General features: G+C 42.0%; 2 protein-coding genes across 5 annotated transcripts in view; one reads left to right on the top strand and one right to left on the bottom strand.

Annotated features, from left to right (window-relative positions):
• The first annotated feature begins 154 nt into the window (after positions 1-154).
• Positions 155-3,565, top strand: nudt7 (nudix (nucleoside diphosphate linked moiety X)-type motif 7). 2 transcript variants are annotated; one of them, XM_052060307.1, is made up of 3 exons: positions 155-906; positions 1,641-1,799; positions 2,206-3,565. In XM_052060307.1, the coding sequence occupies exons 1-3, from the start codon at positions 718-720 to the stop codon at positions 2,551-2,553; spliced, it is 696 nt and encodes a 231-aa protein (XP_051916267.1). In that variant the 5' UTR covers positions 155-717; the 3' UTR covers positions 2,554-3,565. The 2 variants fall into 2 exon arrangements, with proteins under 2 accessions (XP_051916267.1, XP_051916268.1); XM_052060308.1 differs by having other exon boundaries at positions 161-879.
• LOC127597279 (nuclear factor of activated T-cells 5-like) overlaps positions 3,076-23,780 on the bottom strand; it is a 32,804-nt gene continuing 12,099 nt past the window's right edge. The window contains exons 1-12 of one of the 3 annotated variants that reach the window (XM_052060215.1): positions 21,217-21,345; positions 19,392-19,634; positions 18,216-18,834; positions 17,237-17,420; positions 15,558-15,748; positions 15,290-15,462; positions 15,050-15,184; positions 14,923-14,975; positions 14,699-14,831; positions 13,706-13,887; positions 11,508-13,623; positions 3,076-10,952 (exon numbers count right to left, since the gene is read on the bottom strand). In XM_052060215.1, coding sequence (XP_051916175.1) covers positions 10,585-10,952; positions 11,508-13,623; positions 13,706-13,887; positions 14,699-14,831; positions 14,923-14,975; positions 15,050-15,184; positions 15,290-15,462; positions 15,558-15,748; positions 17,237-17,420; positions 18,216-18,799 — 4,119 coding nt within the window. In that variant the 5' untranslated portion in view covers positions 18,800-18,834; positions 19,392-19,634; positions 21,217-21,345 and the 3' untranslated portion in view covers positions 3,076-10,584. Of the gene's footprint in view, positions 10,953-11,507; positions 13,624-13,705; positions 13,888-14,698; positions 14,832-14,922; positions 14,976-15,049; positions 15,185-15,289; positions 15,463-15,557; positions 15,749-17,236; positions 17,421-18,215; positions 18,835-19,391; positions 19,635-21,216; positions 21,346-23,780 lie in introns of those variants that run through there. The other 2 variants (XM_052060214.1, XM_052060213.1) reach the window with 2 other exon arrangements.

Genomic DNA, 23,780 nt, shown 5'->3' with positions numbered 1-23,780 from the left:
TGATAAATGCCACTTTTAGGTTGCTGTTGCAACAAAAAGCCCCCTTTTTTATGCAAATCATATGTATACTGTGATGAGAGACACTTTCGTTTCATATTTTCCACCAGTACAATTAAATGAACAATGAAAGTACGAACTTATTTTTTTGGGCCCAAATTTACTGGCAGATTGTTTTGCTAGGCCACAACAATCTAATGGAAAAAGAGTAAATACAGTACTAGTGACTTCATGTGCATTTTATAACCTACAAACAGCATGCCATCAACTGAAGACGCCTATTATCATGAGCTAGAATATATCAATTATTAATACAACCACAACAAAAACATTGGAGAGTAAGTTTTTAATAATCATTAGAGCTTATGGGTAGACGAGGAGATGGCCAATATTAATTTCCCCAAGTAAAACAGTCTCATAGGTCCTCCAATCGGAGGTGGCGCTGTGGGACAAATTGTTGTTTAACACCGCTGTCATTCCCATCATACTAACGTTCACCGTGTTGTTGAATGTTCTACATTTTGGTTTTAGTTATATTTTACACGACTGTAACCCTCATAACATTCAGCTACATTAACAATCCTACATTTAGCCCAGAACGGAAGCGGGTTTTTTTTGTAAGGCGTTGCTCAATTCGTTTACCTCGGTGTAGTGAGCTGGCTCTCGTTTACCTGAGTGGAGTTAGCAGGCTTTCGTCGTGACCTTTTCCCAACTGCTCAGATGGACGTCAAGGAGGAAACGATGGCGGCGTTCGAACTCTTTGACGCCAGGAAGCAAGCAAGTACAATCGAAGTGGCCGAGCTCCCTCAAGCCTCTGTCCTGGTGCCTCTGTTTGTGAGGAGCGGGAAGATACACACCCTGATGACCCAGCGCTCGGAGCAGGTAACCGCAACGTACTCTGGACCCAAGGTGACCAATATGGTGCCCGTGGGAACAAGGCTGCCCTGAGCACCACGAGTTTATCAACGTTTTTCTATCATACCTGTAAGACAGGGGTGTCCAAACTTTTTGCCAAGGGGGCCAGATTTTATGTGGTAAAATGTCGGGGGGCCGACCTTGGCTGACATTCTTTACATTGTTCAACAAATTTTAGTAAGCCAGTCTGTTTCACATTTCCATTTTTATTTTAATTTCAACAATCTTAAGAATTTCTTTTGGTTCATTCGAAACAGGAATTTGAAATATGACATATCAGTCAATATAAACACGGAGTGATGTCTTGTTAACTCGTGAGTGATGCCCTCTAGTGTCTAAATGCTATTACTCATTTAGTGAATGCTATTACTCATTTAGCCACTAGAGGGAAGCAGTACTCTATGAAACATCACTCACCAGTCTACGAGACCTCAGTCAATGCAACACGTGTTCCATTGCGCCCAACCTGCGGGCCAGACGGCACTGATTTTATGACCGGGGCCGAGGGCCGGATGAAAGTCGACCGCGGGCCGCATTTGGCCCGCGGGCCGGACTTTGGACATGCCTGCTGTAAGAATATATTGTCAAGTGGCGCAGCTCAATTCAATCCGGAATTAATGTATTTTATTGGATTGCTTTGTATTTTTGGGTTGGATGCGCTTTTGTTTCAACGACTGTTATGAGTTTACAACCTTCACGATTCTTTGTCCTCACTAACCTGTGTGCAGCTGAGGGTGGGTGCGGGCGAGGTGTGTTTCCCTGGCGGCAAGCGAGACCCCAGTGACAAAGATGAAGTGCACACGGCCTTGAGAGAGGCTCACGAGGAGATCGGCCTTCTTCCAGGTGACGTCCATGTCACCTGCAAACTGCTACCCATCATTTCAAAGGTACAGTGAACCCTTGATGAGTAAATACAGTACTAGTGACTTCATCATGTGCATTTTATAACCTACAAACAGCATGCCATCAACTGAAGACGCCTATTATCATGAGCTAGAATATATCAATTATTAATACAACCACAACAAAAACATTGGAGAGTAAGTTTTTAATAATCATTAGAGCTTATGGGTAGACGAGGAGATGGCCAATATTAATTTCCCCAAGTAAAACAGTCTCATAGGTCCTCCAATCGGAGGTGGCGCTCCGATTGGATAGACGTGATCTGCGATACGTCTATCACGTATCGCAGATCACGTGATTCAGTAGGCGCCACCTGTTGAATCCACAAGCAATGTACACAGACAGACACCACAAGAAGTGCAGGTCGTCAGAACTTTGTCTTTTGACCAGAACGCCATTATAGTGACTCCGGTTGTGGGCTTCATCCCAGATTCGTTCCGCGCCCATCCCAGCCCTGCAGAGGTGAGTGCCGTTTTCACAGTTCCGCTGGACTTGTTCATTGGACCCACCGCCTCTCCCAAGGCTACATTGGTGCCGTCGCTTTCCTTTGACTTTGTGGAGCCCCACACGGGAGCCAGGTATCACATTTGGGGCCTGACCGCCATGGTGGCCTTTGTGGTCGCCAGCATCGCTCTCAAGACCAAAGCCAAGGGTCATGAGACTTTTAACGCTGAGGGCTTGATGTCCATGCTCAGGCAGCGTTTAGAACAAAGAACGAGGACACCAAGTAAATTGTGACTCGTCATTTCATTGGACTGAAGATTGGGATTTCTACAAAGGACAACTGGGTTTTGTTTGTATTATATAAATATATATTTGATTTGTGTTTTATTATTAGAAGCAAACACATGTAACTTTTCAAAAGTGAAGTTGTGATATTTTGAAAAAGTTGTACTGAAATGTGACTAAAGTGAAAGCCATTTTCTCAATTTGAGGAGTTGTGAGAATAGATGCTTTGTGGCAGTGCAGTATGTTTAATATCATTTTCATAAATAAATGAATACGACTTACACTTTTTGGGGGTGTATTTGAACAATTTTTCATTTTCTTCAAACAAATTAATAGTTTAACATAATTGCTTGTCATTTTTGGAGTGTTGTTGCGTGGGAGGGTGAAGGGGGGGTCTATCTGCCTCCCTTCACCATTCGTGTATGACCGTGACCTGGATGCCCGAGAACCTACACGCACAAAAACAAAATGTTTTTGCAAAAATGTTTTTAAAAAATGTGGGATGGACAATGAAAAAAAAAACCCAATGTGTTATTTTTTCACTTTTATTAATTTAATGTAGCAGCAGGATTAGATACAAACTGAAGAGAGTATACAAATGTCCAGACCAAGGCAAAGTACATAATGATAATTCAAATGAATGATAACACACTGAGGGGGCTTGACCATTATCCCTAAATGCAGGGCTGTAAGACTAAATATATACTACACACACGCGCACGCACACACAAAACAAGAGTGACAAAGCAAACTGAGGGTAAGCTCCTTTTGACTACAACAGTACAACATACGGCTCACGTTATTGGCAATGAACAGTAACTTTTTTTTTTTGCCTTTCACAGCAACAGTCGAGTAAATGCAGAGAAGCACGGCAGCACAAAAACACCCTTGCAAGGAAACAAATCGCCATTATGTCGTCCCTTTTAAAAAAAACAAATCTCACGAGGCACCCCAAAATAGAATGATATCATGCAACGGTTGTTCAAAAATACAAACAACCAGTATGGGCTGTAGTTTTGAGGGGAAAAAAAATGCAGGAGATAAGGGGTGGAAAGGACAGCCAAGAGAGTCGACAGCAGAGAAAACTTTTTTCCAAGGCACACAAAGTTCTGTTGAAAGCGCCACCATTGAAATTCAACATACCCCTGCAGTATAATTCACATTTAAATATACACGGATATTCATTCACACACCAGTGAAGGACAAAAGTGTGTAAAAAGGTAAAAGATTTGTGTGCTTTCACTCCCGCCCCCCCAACTTCAGACGAGTGTTCTCTACTTCATGATGCATTAAAAAAAACAAAACAAAAAAGGGACAAATGTACACGTTTGCCGCAAATGTTCTCTGCAAATTGGTCTGATGTGCACATAACATGAGGTAAAACAATTACATTCATGAAACTGAAGCCCACCCACTCCCTCTCCTCTTCTAGCGTGGCTTTAAGAAGCAGACTCTTCTCAAATGTGCTCTTTGGTTCCCCCTATAATCAAGAGGAATGGAATGCTTGAAAACTGACAAGTGTGCGCCAACCTGGCCTACAGTTTACTGGATGTTTAAAAAAGAAAATTTAAAAATGCCACTTTTGAGATGTTTAACCATTGCCACCAGACCACGTAGCGCATGTGCCAGTGGGTTATTATAGATGGGATCCAAGGTTTACTGTGTACCGCGTTTCCAGGTTAGGAATGGAATGCCATGCAAGAAAATGCCATCGCGCGGCACACGAAGAAACGCTTAGTTCCCACCGAACTTACTGGTTTTCATTTGTTCTATGCTATGCTATGCTAAGGACAAGGAGTGATTTTCATGCATTTGTTGACCGTAATCCTGACTTTAGTGATCTGTGACAAATTACGGGGTTACATCAATGGTGTAATACAATTTTGAAAGTGAAATTGAATATTTGGGGAGGAAAAAAAAGACATACTATGTATACAGTGGATCCCCACATATTCCTGGTTTGTTTATAATAATCTGACCTATTTTAGTTTTTTTGGGGGGGGGGGGGGGGGAGACGACCAATGGGACCCGATAACCTACTTGTCTTTTTTTTTTTTTTACCTGAACAAGCCCTCCCTCCTCGTAATTTACCCCCCCCCCCAGAATTTGTATTCTTCATGAAAATGATAAGGGAGTGTCATTTACTGAGACATTTTTGCCAATTGCAGTCTTTGTCACCGCAAAAAGCATTCTGTACTTAAAACAAACTATTCCCTTTCTCTCAAAATACACAACTTAAAGCTGTACACTTGCATGAATAATTTCTCTCCAATATTTAGAGTCCTCGGTTATTGTTTCAAGGTTAATTGATTTATATTAATGACCTTCGAGTCTTTCTCACAAAAATATTGACTGTAATTCGGACTTTACTTACGACTGTGAAACCATCGAAAGAAGTCAAGAATAATGGTTTCTTCAACTATATTTTAAGTTACTCTAATGGGGGTTTTGGTAACAAGAAAACTTACAATAGCTCTCATATATTACATACGAGAATTTGAAATTGGGGTAAAAATTTTAGTTAGCATCATAGAAGTCAACATGTTTGAATTGCTTTCGCAGGCCACACCAAATGATGTGGCGGCCCAGATCTGGCCCTGGAGCCTGGAGTTTGACACCCATGGCATAAAGTAACAAGCAAAACATTTGGGTCGTGTTTCATTATGTTCCAATGGTGAAAACAAATTGGAAATGTTCTGAAACACAAGTCATAAGAGTATGAGATTTAAGTACTGTATTTTTCGGAAGTTGCTACGGAGTATAAGCTGCACCAGCCCCAAAAATTCAGCGTGAAGAGGAAGGAAAAAAAAAAGCCATACTGGACTAAAGTCACATTTATGAGGGAAATTTATTTCAGAAAAACCGAGACCAAGAACAGTAGAGTATGGACTTGCACACAAAATGTCTGTTCCCTAATCGTGTTGGAAGCAGTGAACAACTTTGATTCAAAGACTTCTTAGAAATGCATTTTTGTTTCTTCTTCGTTTAAAATGAATCTGCGGTGACTCAAATTAAGATAACAATTGGTCGTAAAATCTGAATTTCCGGATTTGAATAATTTTCATTGACTGTTGTGACACACTCCATTTCAGAAGGTGTCATTTTTTCGGACGTATAACAATGTAGCCATACAAGGTTGTTGTTGTGGTCTGAGAAACAATCATACAATAAATGGAATTTCAACAGTTTTTTTTGTTTTATGTCTCAAAAGTGTTTTAATACAAATATGAACTGTAATTATGACTATTGCTGAAGCTTTGCGATCGACTACATATTACATACAAATCCAGGTTACGTATCTAGAGTATGAATATAACTCAGTCGTAAATGGAGGATCCTCTGTATACAAGATGAGGAAAAAGAAAAGAAAACGGGTCAATCTGGACTTACTTGGAGCACAACACACCTGCGCTATCTTTTGGACAACATACCACCACTGATACTATTCTGCACTGTGAGAATCCAACAACACCTCTTTTTCAGTTACAAAAATACTCTACACTTTGATACATGGATACAAAAGTCTAAAAAAGATAATTTACTTTAAAATGGATCACGAACAGCGACCGGACTAGAATGAAGATGAAAAATGTAAACAAAGAAGTGAGACACCATTTTTTTGTTTTTGTAGATATGCTTACTGTAAGTACGTATAGCGGTGTGATTTTACGATGCTTGTTTAAGGGATCAAATTGGCATAAATGTTCTTTAAAGTACCTTTTACATGTCTTTCTCTGGACTGTACACACTTGAGCTGCTAGTAGAATTGAGTAAACATTACGAGGGTGTGGGGTGTGTGGGGGGCGGGGAATTTTGTCGTCAGGGGCTTTGGTTTGACCACTACTTCAAAGCAACAACCAGATGACAATACATGAAATTAAATTGATTAGTAGAGTGCACCAACATGGCACAGCAAAACCAAAATGGACGCCTCCATCATCATAGTTACCGTTCACAAAAGTCGGGAAGGTGCCAAAGTCACATGCTGCCTGCCTCCTCTTTAAAACTTCAACAGACACGAGGTCAAACAATATGAACATATAGAGCAATATGATAAATCTTCATTACAACCAAGTCTTGGGAAGAACACAACATCTGACACAGGACTGGAAAATACAGATAAAAAAACAAAACAAACAAACAAACAAAAAAACATGGCCAGAGAGAATGGCCAATGTACAGGCCACACTGAACCGACGAGCAGTATTCGGGCCGCACGGAAATAAATTAGGGTGAAAAAAAAGTCACGTTACTGAATAAAGTTGTGGGTGAGGGGAAACAACACTGCTGCCATTTGATGAGAATGTTTCAGAAAATAGATGCATGGTGAATACAATTCTGTTACAACAAAGTTGATTTTTTTTACCCTGGAAATATTTTGAATCTTATTTTTGAAGAATACAGATAATACTGCAAGAAAGTAACTTTAACGAGTCATATTTGCAGAATTAAATTGAACTGAGATTAAGTAAAATTAGGAGATTTTAACATTTCACAATAATTACATAGTGTTAATTGGATTTTTTTCTGAGGGATTATTTAGAGAAGAAAAAAAGTGTTTGTGAGAGGAAAAAAAAAGTTGTAATGTTACCGGAATAAAGTTCACTTTTTTCCTGGGGATTTTTCTTTAAATACGTTTTGAGAAAGCGTAGGATTTTTAAAAGGAGTCAAGACTGTTCATAATAAATTGGATATTTTCCCGGTACATTTTGAAGGTTAACTAACACTTGTCTTGTATAAACATTTTCTGAGGATAAAGCTGAGAAACCAGTAGTAACAAAAAAAAATTGCATTTGCAATATAATCACGATTAGACTTGCTTTTGGGAGCGGAAGATATAAGGAGTTCAAAATAGGCAGAAACGTTAGCACTTCAAACCTGCTGCCGTAGGTGTACGTCATTTTCAGCACGTTTTCTTATGAGACCTCAAGGTCAATCTAACGCGTTTATCTTTTTTTTTGTCTTGCGAAGTTAAAAAAACAAACAAAACAAAAAAAATCACCCTGTGTGCTATATATTTTGTTTCATTCTGGTGGCTGACATATATTGGAGCCACAGACTTAGATATGAACGGACTAACAAATGGACACTTGCGGCTGAAGCCAGAGTGCAGCCACCGTACGTTGCCTTACAAATTCTACTTTTTTTTTAAGTTATCAGTGCAATAATTTTGCTCTCAAATAATCAATTTCACTGTTTGCATCCACCATCAAGAACATATAATGTCAGTATCGTGATTCGTGACTTACAGGTTAGGTTAGAATTTTGCAGCACATTTTGTCCCGATGAGCTTTCACTTTATTGTTGATGGTTCTGACAATATGATGCAGGCCAATCTTTCGGAAACACTCGGAGATATACCTTGTACGAGAACATTTATAATCACATTCTTACCGATGAAATGTGCATGTAGGGCTTCAAGACCTATCGCTACAACCGTACGCCACAGACTATAGTTCACTGTAGAGACAGAAAATAACGTAAAAACGCAGCAGAGGAATCAATTATTCAAGCTATGCGCCCTTCGTGGCACCATATGAAATGATGTTTCTCCTCAATTAATTGAGGCTTCCGTCGATGCATCTGCCACCGCTTGTAATGCCTCCTGGTTCTTTAGCCGGTTTTGAAATCGGATGATGGCAAGTACGTCATTTATTTATTTTTTATATGGGCATATTATTATTTACTTATGTAGATCGTTAAATTCGGTGTATAGGATGTGCAGCCCACATATTGCCGTATCATTTTTCATGAAACATGAGAAGTTGGAAATGTTGAAGTGGTAAAGCCACAGATTTGTTTGCATTATTGTAATCCACGCCTTCATTTGTTTGATGTCCTTCCCCCATTTCTACCTATATCCTCTGTGATCGACTTGGGTCCAGTCCGCGGGCTATCGGTCGATCGCGATGGAATTGTTCGGAACCCCTGCTATGATGTATAATAGCTCTCACATTGTTTTTGTAAGAAAGATGAATTCATTGCTTGTTTGTTAAAAAGAAAAAAAAGTGGAAAAGGACCTTGAAAAAAAATAGATATTAAAACAGAATCACAATTTATAGGGGAAAAAAGTTTTAGTCCTTGCAACTTTACGACTTAATTGTTGTAATATTTGGACTTGTTCAAACATTTAGCCTTTTTAATCTTAAAATTAAGATTTTATTCTCATATAATTTAAACTTAATCCTGGAATTAAAAAAAATATTTGAAACTTCATCCTGGAATTTAAAACAAACAAATGTCCCCTTTCATACAGTACAACTTGGTATTCACATTTTGAATCTTTCAATACTAAGTTGGCCTCTAAGTACAAACTATTGGGAAGATGCTCGGCTATGTTTTTAACCTGCAAAGACTGCTTTTTTCACCACCATTTTGATGCCTTGGTGCGTGTTTATGTTTCCGCATATGGATGGATGCTTGGATGGATGTAAGGGTTAGCTGGATGCACAGAGGAGGTTATAAAGTGCTTGAGATAAAATGTGTCTAAAACCACACAAGACTCAAAGTGTAAAGTTTCTATCCACATTGAGTTGGACCAACAAAAAAAAAGATATAACACAAACTTCATAGTTGTTTGGAAACACCGAGATAAGTCACAGTATTCAACCGGGTTCAATCTCATTCGGGAGTGTTAAACTTGAGTCAACAAAACAAATGTGCTTCATAACACTTTTGATTATTACAGTGAACCCGCACTTTATCGCAATTCGTTTGAGACCCCACTATATTGCATTTTTTGAAGCAATACATATTTTTTTTTTTTTTTAACAGTATACAGTTGTTTGAAGATTTAAACACATATTGTATTACTGTAACCACGGAAATGGCTGACTCAATTTATCACCAGTTACTAGGGTTAGAACACTTCCTTTTTGTTTGTATGTCTTTGTGAATGGGTTGAAAAGTTGACAACTGTGCACTGACAGAACCAAAACCAGTAGAGGGAGAGTGTTTGAGCTACGTATGCACAAGATGAAAGCTCCAGTGAACATAGGGCTGTAGAGCGTGTGTGGCCTTGGACTCCCGATCCCACTGCACGCTAAGCAGTTCCGCCGCCATGGCCAAACCGGAGGCAATCACAGTGCACTTGGTAGCAGAACTAGAGTACCACGCTCTGTCTGTTAATTGCGTCTGCAAAGAAAAGCTGCCGATTCAGAACACGTGGACCATGCTCGCTGCAATGGGCGGACGTTTTGAGCTCCAGCCGGACACGACTATTTCTGCAAATTTTCTGTTAAATAAAGACATCCTTGGTTATGGTTCCATCAAAACGAGGTTCCACTCTATATAGTCTTTGTAAGACTGTAGATTTTCTTGGGTAGGTCTGGAATTTACCTGTTGCAATAGTTGTGGATTCACTGTAATAGTTTGTGGACATTATATTTTTTGAAAGTGCCTTCCCTTCAATTGTACATAAGAGCATTTACTCTTAGAGCAAATTTGAGTGATTAAAAAAAAAAAAGATGCACTGCAAGCATCACCTCTCCGAGCAAGATTTTTTCAGATTCCACACTCCCAAAAATTTGATTCAGCGCAATGTTTGTCTACAATCAGATGTTTTAATCGATGTATAACTGTTATAGCAACTTTTGCCTATTCACTGCTCATGGAATTCCCCAGTTGTGACATTCTTCCATCCAGTTTTCCATCCAAAAAAGGCTGGTTTTCCCCCTGTCTCCTAGGCCCACAATATTAAAACACTCATGAGAAAAAAAAACTGCATTTGTTTTTACGACTAAAGCAGTTATTACAGGCCTCTCTGATCCTGCAAGAGGGGTAATAACAAAAGGCAGATAATCAATTCAAGGACAATGGATATACAAAGGCTATAATTTATGATAAATAGTTAATAAAAGTGAGTTACATAAGCTCATAGTTGTTTTTTTTTAAGGTAAAAGGGGCGGGGCATTTGTTTCTTAAATATACTTATTTTTAAGTTTTGTGGCATTGGCACAAAACACCATGCGCCGGAAAGTCTCATTGACTTTAGGAGTACATGGCTACCTTCTCTCCACGTGGTGCACACATACAAACACGTCACTGCTTCTGTAGACTTTCCAGTAGGTCCTCAATTTTGCCCATGTCGGAAGCCTGCAGTGTATTCTGTAAGCTGCTCTGTATCTGGAGATTGGTCTGCATGGGAGTTGGCAGGCTTGTGTCAATGTTGGGCTGTAAAACAGGTTGCAGGGTCACCTGGGTGTTGGTCTGCATGGCGTTCTGCATGGCACTCTCTAAGCTGGACTGCATCTGTGCCTGGAGACTGCTCTGTAGGCTACTGTGCATGGTGGATGACGCCTGGGCCATGGGCTGCTCCATCAGTGGCTGCATGTGGCCTGTGTTCTGGGCCTGGTTCTGAACTGGATTGGTCAGGGTTGAGCCGGCTGAATTGAGCAGCTGGGGAGTGTCTGAGAGGAGGACAAAATAGAAATACACCAGTACATCTTGACGTATGAGTGAATTAGTGACCAAGCTTCATCGATTTACTTGTAGGCCCGGGTTTTCGCCACATGAAATTGTCTGGCCTCCCGAAGTGCCCTGACGCTAGCCTATCCGGGCCACCAATACAAATTTCATAAATGAATGAAAGGAAACAAATGAAACGCTTGCTTTCTAAAAATGTAATATTCAATACGAAGACTACATGCTTTGCTACTTCATCGACTGGTAGCCAGAAAGGCTTAACGTCGGCCACTGCAGTCACAAGTAGGATTGCAGACCCCCTGAAAAATGCCATTTAGCTATCTTAATGGTCCTTTGTTTTTTCAAAACAAAATAAAAAAATAAGATCTGACGGTGTGAAATACATGCAAGCAGGCCAATGTCCCCATTCACGATTGCCCTACCAGTCCAGGTCATTTACAGTCACGTGGGAAATGTTCTTGTTGCCTCTCCCGTGACCAAGAACAGGATTAAGGGGTGTGGAAAACAGATGGCTAGATAGACAAGTGAAACCAACTTACCATTCTGGATGCCAAACACAAACAAGTTGGCTGGTCCACCTTGGGCCACATTTTCACCCACAGTTGTCTGGAAAAGCTGTTCCGGGGGCTGTTGGCCAGGGCTGTCCACCACGCCTACAGAGCCCTGGACCACAAAGATGGTTGTACCGGGGGCTGCAGTCTGGTTGTTTAGCTCCTGCGAACTAAGAGTACTCTGTAGGCTGGACAGGGAGGCCTGGGGCAGGAAGAGCTCCACCGATCGACTGTTAGAGACGCTAGAAGAGCTTGTGCCCACTTGCATGGGCTGCTGCTCCTGGAAAATGCTGCACTGTTGGTTCTGAGTGGATGTCGAGTTGTTACCCAAGGAGCTCTGATCCTGGAAGGACATTGGCTCGGCTGTTTCTGGTTGGGAAAGTCCAACTGAGATACTGCCCATCGGGGCTGATCCTTGGGTCTGCGTGCTGAAAAGGATAGTCTGGGGATTTAGTTCTGCAGTGCAGAGGAGCAGACCTGTCTGCTGTGGCTGGGAGAGCTGATTCTGGGGGAGAGGGTTAGGTTGCGAATGGTTGGGAATGCTTTGGAACAAAGAGCCTTGTTGGCCAATGGAGAGTTGTGGTGACTGTTGTTGATTTTGCTGCGGTGATTGCTGTTGTTCCATGGGGGTGCTTTGCTGCTGCATTTGCGAAAGCTGAGCTGGAGGCTGGTTATGAAACATGGGAACAGGCTGGGGCTGGCTGGTGGATGTCTCCATGGTGGAGATGAATGCCAACTGCTGCTGCTGTTGGGACTGAGAGTTCGGTGAAAGATATAGGGCCGACCCGGTGGACTGTTGCTCCGTGTTGAGGCTGCCGCTCGTCAAGACTGTCAGGGCATTCTGGAGCAGGGCCGCTTGAACCTGCTGTTGGGTACCCTGGGTCTCTGCAATAGGCCTGGGGGACTGGAAAAGCTGCTGTGGGGGGGATGTATTAGATGGGGGCTGTGTTGGGAAACTGGTTTGGATGGTCAGCATCTCACCAGGTTGTTGAAGGAGGGCGACCGGCTGCTGTACTTGGGGATTGGAATGGATTTGTGGCTGGAGCAACTCGGCCTGTAGTTGCTGCTGCAGGTTCTCTAAAACTTGCTGTTCCTGCAACTGTTGCTGCTGCAGGTTGCTCAATGTTTGGCTTTGTTGTTGTTGTAGCTGATGCTGTTGCAAATTGCTTAGAATTTGATTTTGTTGTTGATCCTGAAGCTGGATGTTGTTTATGACTTGTTGCTGATTCTGTTGCAACTGCTGTTGTTGGATGTTCTCCAGAATTTGTTGCTGCTGTAGTTGCTGTTGGTCTTGTGGCTGTAGAAGAAGTTGTTGTTGAATCTGCATGTTTCCAAGGACTTGCTGTTGTTGCTGCTGGAGATGGTGATGTTGCTGTTGAAGGTTACTTAGTATTTGCTGTTGTTGAAAATGTTGTATTTGCTGCTGCTGCTGCTGCTGTTGCTGTTGCTGCTGCTGCTGCTGTTGCATTTGCTGTTGCTGAATCTGCAGCTGTTGCTGTGGCGACAGCGAATTATCTGCGGCTCCCAACCTAAGGCTGTTCATGTTCTCCTGGACATGCTGTTGAAGAGTGTCTGCGGAGGTCGTGGGGCTGTAAAGCACAGAATTTAGCTGCTGCTGCTGCTGCCGGGCTACAGCTGCCTCTATAACCTGCTGGAGTGTGGGATTAGCTCCAGCCTGGAGCTCCCTTACTGCCCTCTCCAACTGGGCTACGCCTTCTTGGGCAAATAAGGGAACCTGTGACTGCTCTGGCTGGGGTGGAGAGGGTGCTGCTATTTGGGACATGGCTACAACCATGACTGCACCGTTGTTAGAACTTTCAGGCGGCAGGCTTTCCTGTGGGTCTCTAAGGAACTGCTGGGGGACTTCTGGGGTTACCGGGGGGATTGTTGGATCTCCTGGCATTGGAAAGGACGCCGCTGGGGCAATGTCTTGCTTTTGAATTGAGTTAAGAGACTCGAGGCTAGGAAAGACAGAGCGTGCCTGGGGAAGTTCCACATCCTCCGGTTGTAGGGGCATTGAGCTCTGAAAGGACTCCCCACCTGAATGAGGGCTGGAGCTGAGCTCAAGTGTCTGCTGCACTGAAACAATTGGGGCAGGGGATGGCTGTGGTATGAATGGAAAAAAACAGGGATCAGTAAACACTGTGATTGATGGCTTCTGCCCTGAACTGTTTATCAAATCTCACCTTGAACACATTTGTGGGGTGTGGATTGCTTGACACTTCCATTGGTGTGTCCTCTTCCCTTTTCACAGGTTGACCAGAGCAGTCAGTTTGGTCAGAAGACACAGATTGGATCTGACTGTCAAATGTACATGTCTTGAAGGAAGGTTTCTCAGTTTTTACTGCTTTAACATCGGCATTATCGGCTGAGGATAAGTGCAGGAGAAAATGACAGTATGATGATTCGGGGCAAAAAATATATCCTGATATATATTCTTCCCAATATTGATGATGAGGTTCGGAATCCCAAACAAGAATTTAAATGTAGCACTAATGGATCATACAAATTGGATTCCAAGTTGAAGTTGGGACAGCGTGTTAAACATCCATAAAAACAGAACACAATGTCTAAATCATATTCAACCAATATGTGATTGAATAAACTACAAAGAGAAGATGTTTAATGTTCAAACTGAAGAAGGTAATTGTTTTTAGCAAAGCTATATTAACTTTTTATGGCAACAATGATATCTTGTCTTTAGCGTGTATTCAATGAACTACAAATTCTTTCATTCATTTTCCGAACCGCTTAATCCTCACTAGGGTCGCGGGGGGTGCTGGAGCCTATCCCAGCAGTCTTTGGGCATTAGGCGGGGGGGACCCTGAACCGGTTGCCATCCAACACAGAGACGAACAACCATGCGCACTCACACCTAGGGACAATTTAGCGTGTTCAATCAGCCTGCCATGCATGTTTTTGGAACGTGGGAGGAAACCGGAGTACCCGGAGAAAACCCACGCAGGCCCGGGGAGAACATGCAAACTCCACACAGGGAGGCCAGAGCTGGAATTGAACCCAGTCCCTCTGCACTGTGAAGTCGACGTGCTAACCACTTGGAATTGTGTATGTATGTGTATGTATGAAAGTTGTGTTATAGTCATGGAAGCCACTTAATTAATCCCAGTGGTTGGTTGTTCAGTAAAAATTACGTCAACAAGGCACTTCATTCTGATTACCTGAGTCTGGAGAATAGGTGAAAGGCTGGGCTTCGTGTGATTTACCAGCATTGGTCATCACAAAAATTCCCACAGAAACTGGGGAAGTTATTGATTGGTTGTGGAAGGGAGGAACTGTCACAATCAAATGATTCTATGGAAAATGGAGATCAGAAAAGCAGTTAACAGTTGTATTCAAATTGATTCCATATGATCCATGCAGCAGGCCATTCTTTTTCATTAACCTGATGAAAAAGGTCCATGTCAATATTCGCCTCAGCTTGCCAGGAATTATCATCTACAAACATGAAAAGTATTATTTACCTCTTTCCAAGGCTCACATGGAAAAATACGAATAGTGACAATAGATACCTGCAATATTCTCCTGAAATACAACTTTGGTTCCTTTGAGGAAGTTTTTTCCGATTATGAAAACTTCCTCTCCTCCTCTTACTGAGCAGCTGTGGAGACTCTTCTTCAAAATCTCTGGTACTCCCGCTGGCTGGGCTGGAAAACGGTATCAGATTAAAATGATCATTCTATGGCCTTATATTGAGCACAGAGAATAACTAAAAGGGTTTGTTTGTTTTGGTTCGATCCTTTCCTACTCACTACAGAGAATGGGTGATGAGGTGACTTGTAGGGTGAGGATGGATCCGTCTGTCTGGGTGATGTTGACTCGAAAGGCCAGTCGAGCCCGGGTGCTTTTCTTTTTGGATCCCGCCACTCCAATACGTGCCTCTACGTCTGCGTTGCGAAGTTTCAAAATCCCTACGCAGTCCACCCTGTACAAATACAATACGGTGGAATAAATACATCTTGTGATTTTAACAGAAATCCCTCAAAATCCCCCCCCGCCCCACAAAAAAAAGACTCATACGCAAGTGTCATGTCACTGCTGGGTTCCAGTTGGATCTCGATAACAGTGGTGCCCTCGATGTCCACTTCCGTACATGCAGTGGTGTTGCGACCAGTCACTCTGCATGCCTGGTAGAACCCGTGAGGCTTCACTCTGCCTGCGTCATTCGCTACAAAAACTTGCAGCACTACTGGCTCACTCACACCCTCCAACTGGGAAGAAAAAGCAATATTATTATTAACAAAGAATATCAACCTGATTCATAATAACTATGTTCTCAGGGTGAGCCTTGGTAGAGCGTCAAAGGTCACAATTGACAATTTGTACTTTCAGGTACAGTAAACACCATTGTATATCACAGTTCACTCCTCACACCCGCGATATCGCAGAATTTGAGGCGATCATTTTTTTCAGGGTTTACAGAAAAAACACTGTTTTGGAATTGCGCGGCTTCATTATAAGTCCACATTTTGCCATCGTATTTAACAGCAAAGAGAGGATGCCACTTCAATGCAATATAGCACCATGTTTTGCTGCTCTGTGTATTAAAGTAGAAGTTTTTTGAAGCTTGATAATTATTGTTACGCCAATTCTAATTTCTGTTAGTCCATCTAAGGCATTTTACATTATATGTCAGTCAACATTTTCATGAATCAACATTATATGCTTTGTTCGGACTTGGGGAATAATGACTATATGTACCATCAATACATATTCCAGATACAAAAAAATTTTTAACTATATTCCGCTACAGTTGGGGGAAGAGGAAAATCAGAGTACTGCTACATTCACCGGTATTAAAAATAATAAAAAAATCAGCACAAATATATATATTTTTATACACTTAAATTGTTTAATTTTAGGGATGGAAATGTTCATTTGTTTTTTTGAGATAATATCCTTAAATATGTTGATGTGACAGAGCAAGAGTTATGACTTAACTTGCTTGAAGGAAGTAATAACTTGAATGCTTGAAATTTGGTGGCGACTCCACTTGATTTTTTTCCCCCACAGTAATTTAGGACTTGCAGGTTTTTACTTGAGACTTGCTTGCGACATGCACATTTGTGACTTACACATCACCGATTGGGAATGATAAACATGTTGAAGTAAGCAAATTTGCCTCTTATTTGGAAAACTGTAAGAATCTTTATTTCCTCAAAGAGTGTGATACAATCGTCCAATTCTTCACAGCAAGAGCATGACAACAGGCACTAAGGCATACTCGTGCATAAAAAAAGGCAGTACATTTTACTAAGTTTCACGGTGCTAAAACGTGAGAACTTAAAATTCAATTATAATCATAAAATTAAAAACGAGAATGAATTATTTGATCAGCAAAATGCACTATTGTACATATTTTACACATATTTCTCTCTCTCTAAAACATTGTATGGTCCCCCAATCAGAGTTTTTCACAGGGTCTGGAACATATCCACTGCGAGACCCAGGAGTTAACTTAGTTCTTTTCCACTCAACCAGACAGACCTATGTTTATCTAATGGTCTTTCTGTAGGCTACACAGCACAACTCCATGTTGAGTTGAGCCACCTGCCTGTTTGGAATTATTACTGCGAGGATGCAAATTACTTTTTAAATCGGGGATAGTCGTCACAAAGCTCAGCAAAGAATATTGCTGTTGTAGTAATGTGTCTATCATCCCATTGCCAATAAGCAGTGAGTAGCCTCTCTTGTCCAACCTTGATGGTGGGGAATCCCTGTTGTGTGCGGTCTTTGACAGAACCTCGGCTGCCTTCAGTCAGATATCGGGCTCTGTGCTGTGTCTCAGGCTGCACCAACATCTTTAGCTCCTTCCCGTTGCTTTTCTGAGGGAACTGAGTAGATAGCGAGCCACCCTTCACTGCAGTCCCAGACTCAAGAGAGCTGAAATGAAATGAATAATTTAAGTGCCTCAGTCAAAAGTACAGTGATACCTTGTATTGCAAGAGCCATAATTTAGGTGTTTTTCAAGTTTGGTATTTCATTTGCTTGCACGATTGCAGGTTTACAAGCAAGCTGCAGCAAATATGCTACAGCTCAAGTGGCACAAAAAAAAAAAATCTAACAAACAAAAAAAGGCATAATTAAGAGAAGATACTGCACTCACATGTGGGCAAAGAAAGCCACAGTTGCAAATGTACTTTCAGACGTTTATTGAACAGCGCAAAGAGTCAAAAACAAACTATACTAAATGAGAACACTTGCAAGGACGTGCTGTAGGTCTTCAAGCTCCTGATGTGAATAGGCCCGTTATACTCCAATACATAGTCATGAAATTGATTAAATGTATCTCTTATGTTTTTATAAGTGGTGTCAAAATTAGCACGTTAATAATGAGTTAACTTGAAGTCCATTTCACGCAGCAACGCAGATTAATCCACACCCCTTATTAGGAAAGCCTGATACTTGGAGAATTCGGGCTGCAATGTAGCAGACACATCTAATTGCTCTCTAGAAATGTAGTGCACTCCAGCCAATATATACAATGGCGAAGCCATTTGGAGTCTGAAGCCCCTACTACCTTTTCCCTACTTTAAATGGGGAACACACTCGGCAGCCTGCTGGTTAGCAGTTATCAATGAGCTGGGAAATTACTCAACCGCGTTATGAGCTTGGTCAAGGTACCACTGTAATACAGGTGGCTTTTGTGGATTCAATTAGAAGGACTGTGATACACACCTGGTCATGGGGCTAGTTTTGTCCGGCCCAAGCTGTGACAGGACAAAGTGAGGCGCCTTGGCACTGTCAGCGTCAAACACATCCATACTGTCCTCTGGGTGAGCAGGCTTGGGGCCCGGCCGCTGGCGAGGGGTTCGTTTTCTGGATTTGCGCGGCACCTCCGTGTTGTCGTTGTAAGAGAAGGCGCTGACCAAGCTGAAGTTGGAAACGGAGTCATCAGCCCACATGCTACTGCTATGCTCGGAGTCTGGACCCAGCGCGCTGGCTACGGGGGGCTCCTCTAAGCAGGACATCTGACTGTCATCAAACAGATCCTCAGGTGGCGGGGATATGCTCAAAACCGGCCTCCGCTTCGATGGGGTGTTTTGAGGCTGCTGAACTCCAAGCCCTGACAAGACCCCTGACCCAGGATCTCCTGCTGCAGCACCTGCACCGCTGTTCGCCCTGTTGGGAGCAGACGCAGCTCCTGCCTCCATGACTTGCACTTCCGAAGCGACAGCTCCATCCCCTCCAGCCGAGTGGAGATGCTGGGGGGCCTTGAGATGGTTGGAGGAGGACGTGCCTACAGAGCTTGGGGCTCCCATGGAGGCAGTTGGGTTGGAGGTGGAAGACGTGGCATCTGCAGCAGCATGAAACAAATAAGTCAGAAAGGAAGATCGGCACGGAGCAGGCTAGCAGTCCCACTCAAGCAGCTGAATTTGTGCAAGGTTTTAATTAATTTTCCCCTCTTCCCAACTGTAATTTCTAGAATGTTATGGGTCCTATGCCCTCACTGTGCATGCGAGAGCTGTCAAGCATTGTTCACAAATTCTGAAGTTAAAGTTGAGAAGGGTACGATAGGTCCCACAATGTTTTGATTCCTACAAAACCCTTTCTCCCATAAATCAATATGATAAAACGGACATGCTTCGTTTACAAAAAACAAAAGCAAACTACAAATTTGTACATACACATTGCCAGAAAGAAACTTAACAAAATCTGTTCAGAACTTTCATCCATAAGCCCAATTTGCAAGCTGGTAATGTGGAGTCAAATTAAATTTGCCAGGGTTGCCAGGGTTTATCTTACACTTTGTGCAATGTGCATTCAGTAATCAAAAGTATTTTGCGCATGCCAATTGGAAGATTTTGTTGGGACTGAGCGTAGCCATAGAGACAGAATAAACAAGCCTCTGACCTATGGAGCAGTGAACTGCAGACCATTTTATATGCAGACACTCCCTGCCTCAGAGGGAACTTCCTGCAATAAAAACGAGACAGCCAATGAGCAACAAGAGAGCTGATCATTCAAGACTCTGTCAATCAGTAAATTGGATATCTTCAAATTGTGGAGGGAGCACTGCTTTGTGATGTTTTGAAGCATTCATTTGGCTCCTGATCCTCAGAGGGACTTTACAGCATCTCATGCTTCCGATCAGCACTGTTTAGGGTCAGGATAGAAAAAAAGATTCATTAACAGTGCAGCTGTCTCAATAATAACACTGTTGACCAGTTTGTATTAGTATTCCAGGCTAAAATCATTCCCACTTATAATGATGGTGTCTCTCCTTAACCACGATTCCAGGTCAGACCACATGAATTTGTCCAGTCCAATGAAAAAGCAACTTCACTGTTTTATTAGGATATGTAGATCCTTTCTTTTTTTGTGGACTAATGGCAGCTTCTCTCAAGAACAATACGGTATTTATAACTTTAATTACTTGGAATTTCCAACTTTGAGTGTTTACTATAGAAGTGAGAACCACACATTGATTCTTGTTTCTTAACTACTTTTTCTAAAACGCCGAAACACTACCACTCGCTATATTGACACCTTCAGAAAGATGTGTAAAGATGTGTGTTGGTAACTGAAAGAATAGCACATTGGCACAAACTACATTATTACACATTACAGCCTCTCATAAGGGTGATGTCGGAATAAATGGGTTATTTGAGGCAACAGCCAGTGTCCTGATCTGCGCCGGCAGATGATGCTGCATTGATGTTTCACTGCAATGTAAGATTGGATGACCCAAATGTTAATTTTCAAATGCCCCAAAAAAGCAGAGTGACAAAAATCATCAAGCACAAGCATCACAGGGAGACGTGCAGAAAAAAAGGTGAGTGAAATGACAAAGTCTGTTAGGGATCCTGTCAGTGAACAACAGCTTGAATAGGCAGACATCATTTCACTTGAGTTTAAAATAGCTGAAATGATGCATGGGATGTAGGCCTTAATACAAATGTAATTATGGGGCCTTTCGACATGGAAATGCCCTGAGGCCCACGTTGGAATTGACCAAAGAATGGCTTCACCAAAAACCAGGACAGGCTCTTAGATGAAAAATGTCATGGCTGAGAAGGCAGGACAGGGAGGACAAACAGAACAGCCACAAGCAAAACTGGAGACCCCCTGGATGCCTCCACTTATCAAAACTACTTGTTTTAATGTACTGTGGTACCTTGACGTACACATTTCCTTTATCAGATGAGCAAGCTCGATGGAAACGTTAAATGTCATTAATACAGACCCCTCCACCCCTTCAATTTACTTATATTATCATTCAGCCTACAGGCAGTGCCGGCTGCTGAGTTCAATGTGGGAGTGGCAGACTATATATAGTTAAAAAAAAAACCTTAGCATGATTAATGTCACTTAGTCTTGGTATGAATTCATTTTTAAAAGTCGGAGAGTTAAGAGCAGCATGCACACATTGCGGTTGCAATATGGATGAACGTGGCATCCTCACACAAACACTAACGGTGAGCCATGCCGCTGCTACTACGACTGCAACAGTTTGAAATCAGAGCAGTAATCAGTTGAACAGCTATGAAGGGAATCTTGAAATGCATCATATGGTGACGGATTCATTTGTCTTGGGAACCAGTGAAAGGGTCAAGTTGCCCCTAGTCGCCATTTAAGGTCAAATTTCCTCCTGCTCTCCCACGATTATTGGAGAACAATTGAGCAAGGGGAACCTGATCGCAGACCATGGCATCTGTCGGCTGATTCGGTGGCTCACCTGAAGCCAAGGCTGCAGACGGAGGAGGCCCCGCCTCTCCTCCGCTCTTCTGGCTCATGGTGGTTGGGTCGGTCTGGGTGGATGACTGCTGGAGCTGGAGCTCTTTGGGGAGGAGGTCATATACAGACTCTGAAATAATAGATGAAGCGGATACAGCATGTTTTAAAAAGGAAAAACTATGCAACAGTGACTCACTCACTCTAATAGAGATCGCAAGAACTGTGAGCTTACTCACTGTAATAGAGATTGCAAGAACTGTGAGCTTAAGTGTTACAGTGCAATAACTACTAAATGATAGTGTTAAATAAAATCAGGTGGAAAAACGCATTCGGAAACTTGGCCAATAAAGGAACTTAAAATTGAAGAGAGAAAATGTTTCTCCCCGTTTGCAGCAGTCAGTGGGTTCCAATAGCACGTCGGCCATAGCTATATCAAAGTTGGCCAGATACTGAATTTATAGCAGTTTTCTACAGGAGAAACTATAGAAAAGTGTTATCCAAACAAATGGAAAAACCACAGCACCTAGTCTTATGCGGGGGTACTTGCCCATTCACACAAAAGAGCATCTGACCGGTAGACTAATATTGGGAGGCACACTTTCACAGTCACACTGGAAAAGCCTCAACAATTCAAAGCTGGAATCGTAGTTGTTCAAAATGAAGATTTGGGGTCAATTTAGTGGAGGAGATATATTTATACTGTCATGGATTTATTTGTTTTCAGACAGCTACAGACCAGTCACCCATTTTCTCCGTACAATATGATGGTATTGTACGTCACTCAAGTTATACTCTCAGTTTGCTCTTCAAAAAGAAATACAGTACTGGAATAGGGTGAAAGAAGACCCGGATATCAAGAGCAAAACATTTCCTACGTCTACAAATTCCACAGGCGAAACTGAAACAACAAATGGCACCCCAGGATTAATACAATTATCCACCAGTGGAGGGGTTTAGCGAGTTGAAACCCACAGAAGCATTCCTGGATACTTGACAGCAACGTGATTCCAAGAAACTTATTACCAAGGAGCACGGCGCCCCTGGAATAAACCCAGCTCAATGGCCTACATAGGCGATTAGGTAGTCTGGTTGCTAGGAGAATGTGGTGTTATCAAAACCCGAGCATGGCTATTTCAGCTGTGCATTAGCGCCGCCAGTTATGTGGAGTAGTCATTTGATACCCGCCAATCACTGAACACCGGCATAATGTTGAAAGTGACAAGACACATGATCCGCAGTGACATCAGCAACACCATTGACAGATGGACACAGCAAAGGCAATGCCTCTCACATGAGCATCTTACATCGGACAAAAGAAACAAAAAACACAGAACAAACAAACAAAAAAAAAAGGACCCATCAACTGTCTATTGTTCATCTCGATATAATCTGCTTTACGAATAGAGTTGCTGAAGCACTGCAAGCTTTTGTCCAGAGGGATTCAAGTTGTTACCAACAGGAAATTGGAGTGTCTCAACAAAATAGCACTGGACATATCATGCTTCAAATGCCAACATTTTTAAAATGCAACAACAATGGTGCTCTTAAATTACAGAGGTATTAAAAAAAACAACAACAACAAACTTGAAACTGCTTTTCACAACAATATTGAATGGTCCAAAAAAAAGGTTTTTCTTACAGGGTTCAGTATGTGACAAAGCAACACATCTTATCAGAGCCATGTGGACAGGATTGGAGGTCTGTGGATGTGAGTTTAGAATGCAATGTATATGCAATATACGCAATACAAATTAGCTTTACATGATTAAATTAGAACACCCGTAATTCACTTTTGCCAAATATGGGCCATGACACCTGACCTACTGTATATTATCAGGCCAGCGAGGAAACCAGTGTGGACATGTGATATGATGTGTCAACACTGGATTAATTTATGTCATTGCACCGGTTCGACTGGAGCCCATGGCACTTTAGAATGCTTCGGAGCATTAGCCAAGAAACTTCCTGTTATTTATGTGGCCCGGAGCAGTTTGACGTAGCAGAGATTGCCATAGAGGTCACTCAACTTCCCATAGAGGACACCATCTCTTCTAGGTGAGACCGAATCAGCATCTTTAAGGTCTCTTTAAAGGTGTTCTAAATTGAACACTACATAGAGAAGAGTGTTGTTAAAAACCCTACTAAATGCAAATTATTTTAAAAAATAAATGGCCAAGTACACTTCCCCGAAAAAGTATTTGCCCCCTTCTATAATTACATTTTTGGGCATCGTTTATCCACATGTGAATGTTTAAAATCATCAAACAAATGTAAAGATCAGACAAAGATAACAGACGTAAACACAGAATCACCGGTAAGAACGGGTTCCAAAGTCATTCCTAAAGCTTCAGGACTCCAGCGGACAACTAAGAGACATTGTCCACAAAATGAAAAAGCACAGAATAGTGGTAAACCTTCCCACGAGTGACCAGCCTTGAATAAATTGACAATGTAACATTTTCCATTCAATGTTGGTGGAAATGTGTTTGTCACATTTCGGTTTTTCGGTCTGGCCAGCAGGTGGCAGGAGCGGTCTCTCTAGCACACCTGCTGGCAATCATTAAT

The sequence above is a fragment of the Hippocampus zosterae genome, chromosome 3 (assembly GCF_025434085.1).
Source record: "Hippocampus zosterae strain Florida chromosome 3, ASM2543408v3, whole genome shotgun sequence".
NCBI lineage: Eukaryota > Metazoa > Chordata > Actinopteri > Syngnathiformes > Syngnathidae > Hippocampus > Hippocampus zosterae.
Note: the sequence above shows the minus strand (reverse complement) of the source record. Positions and strands in the feature narration are given on the sequence as shown.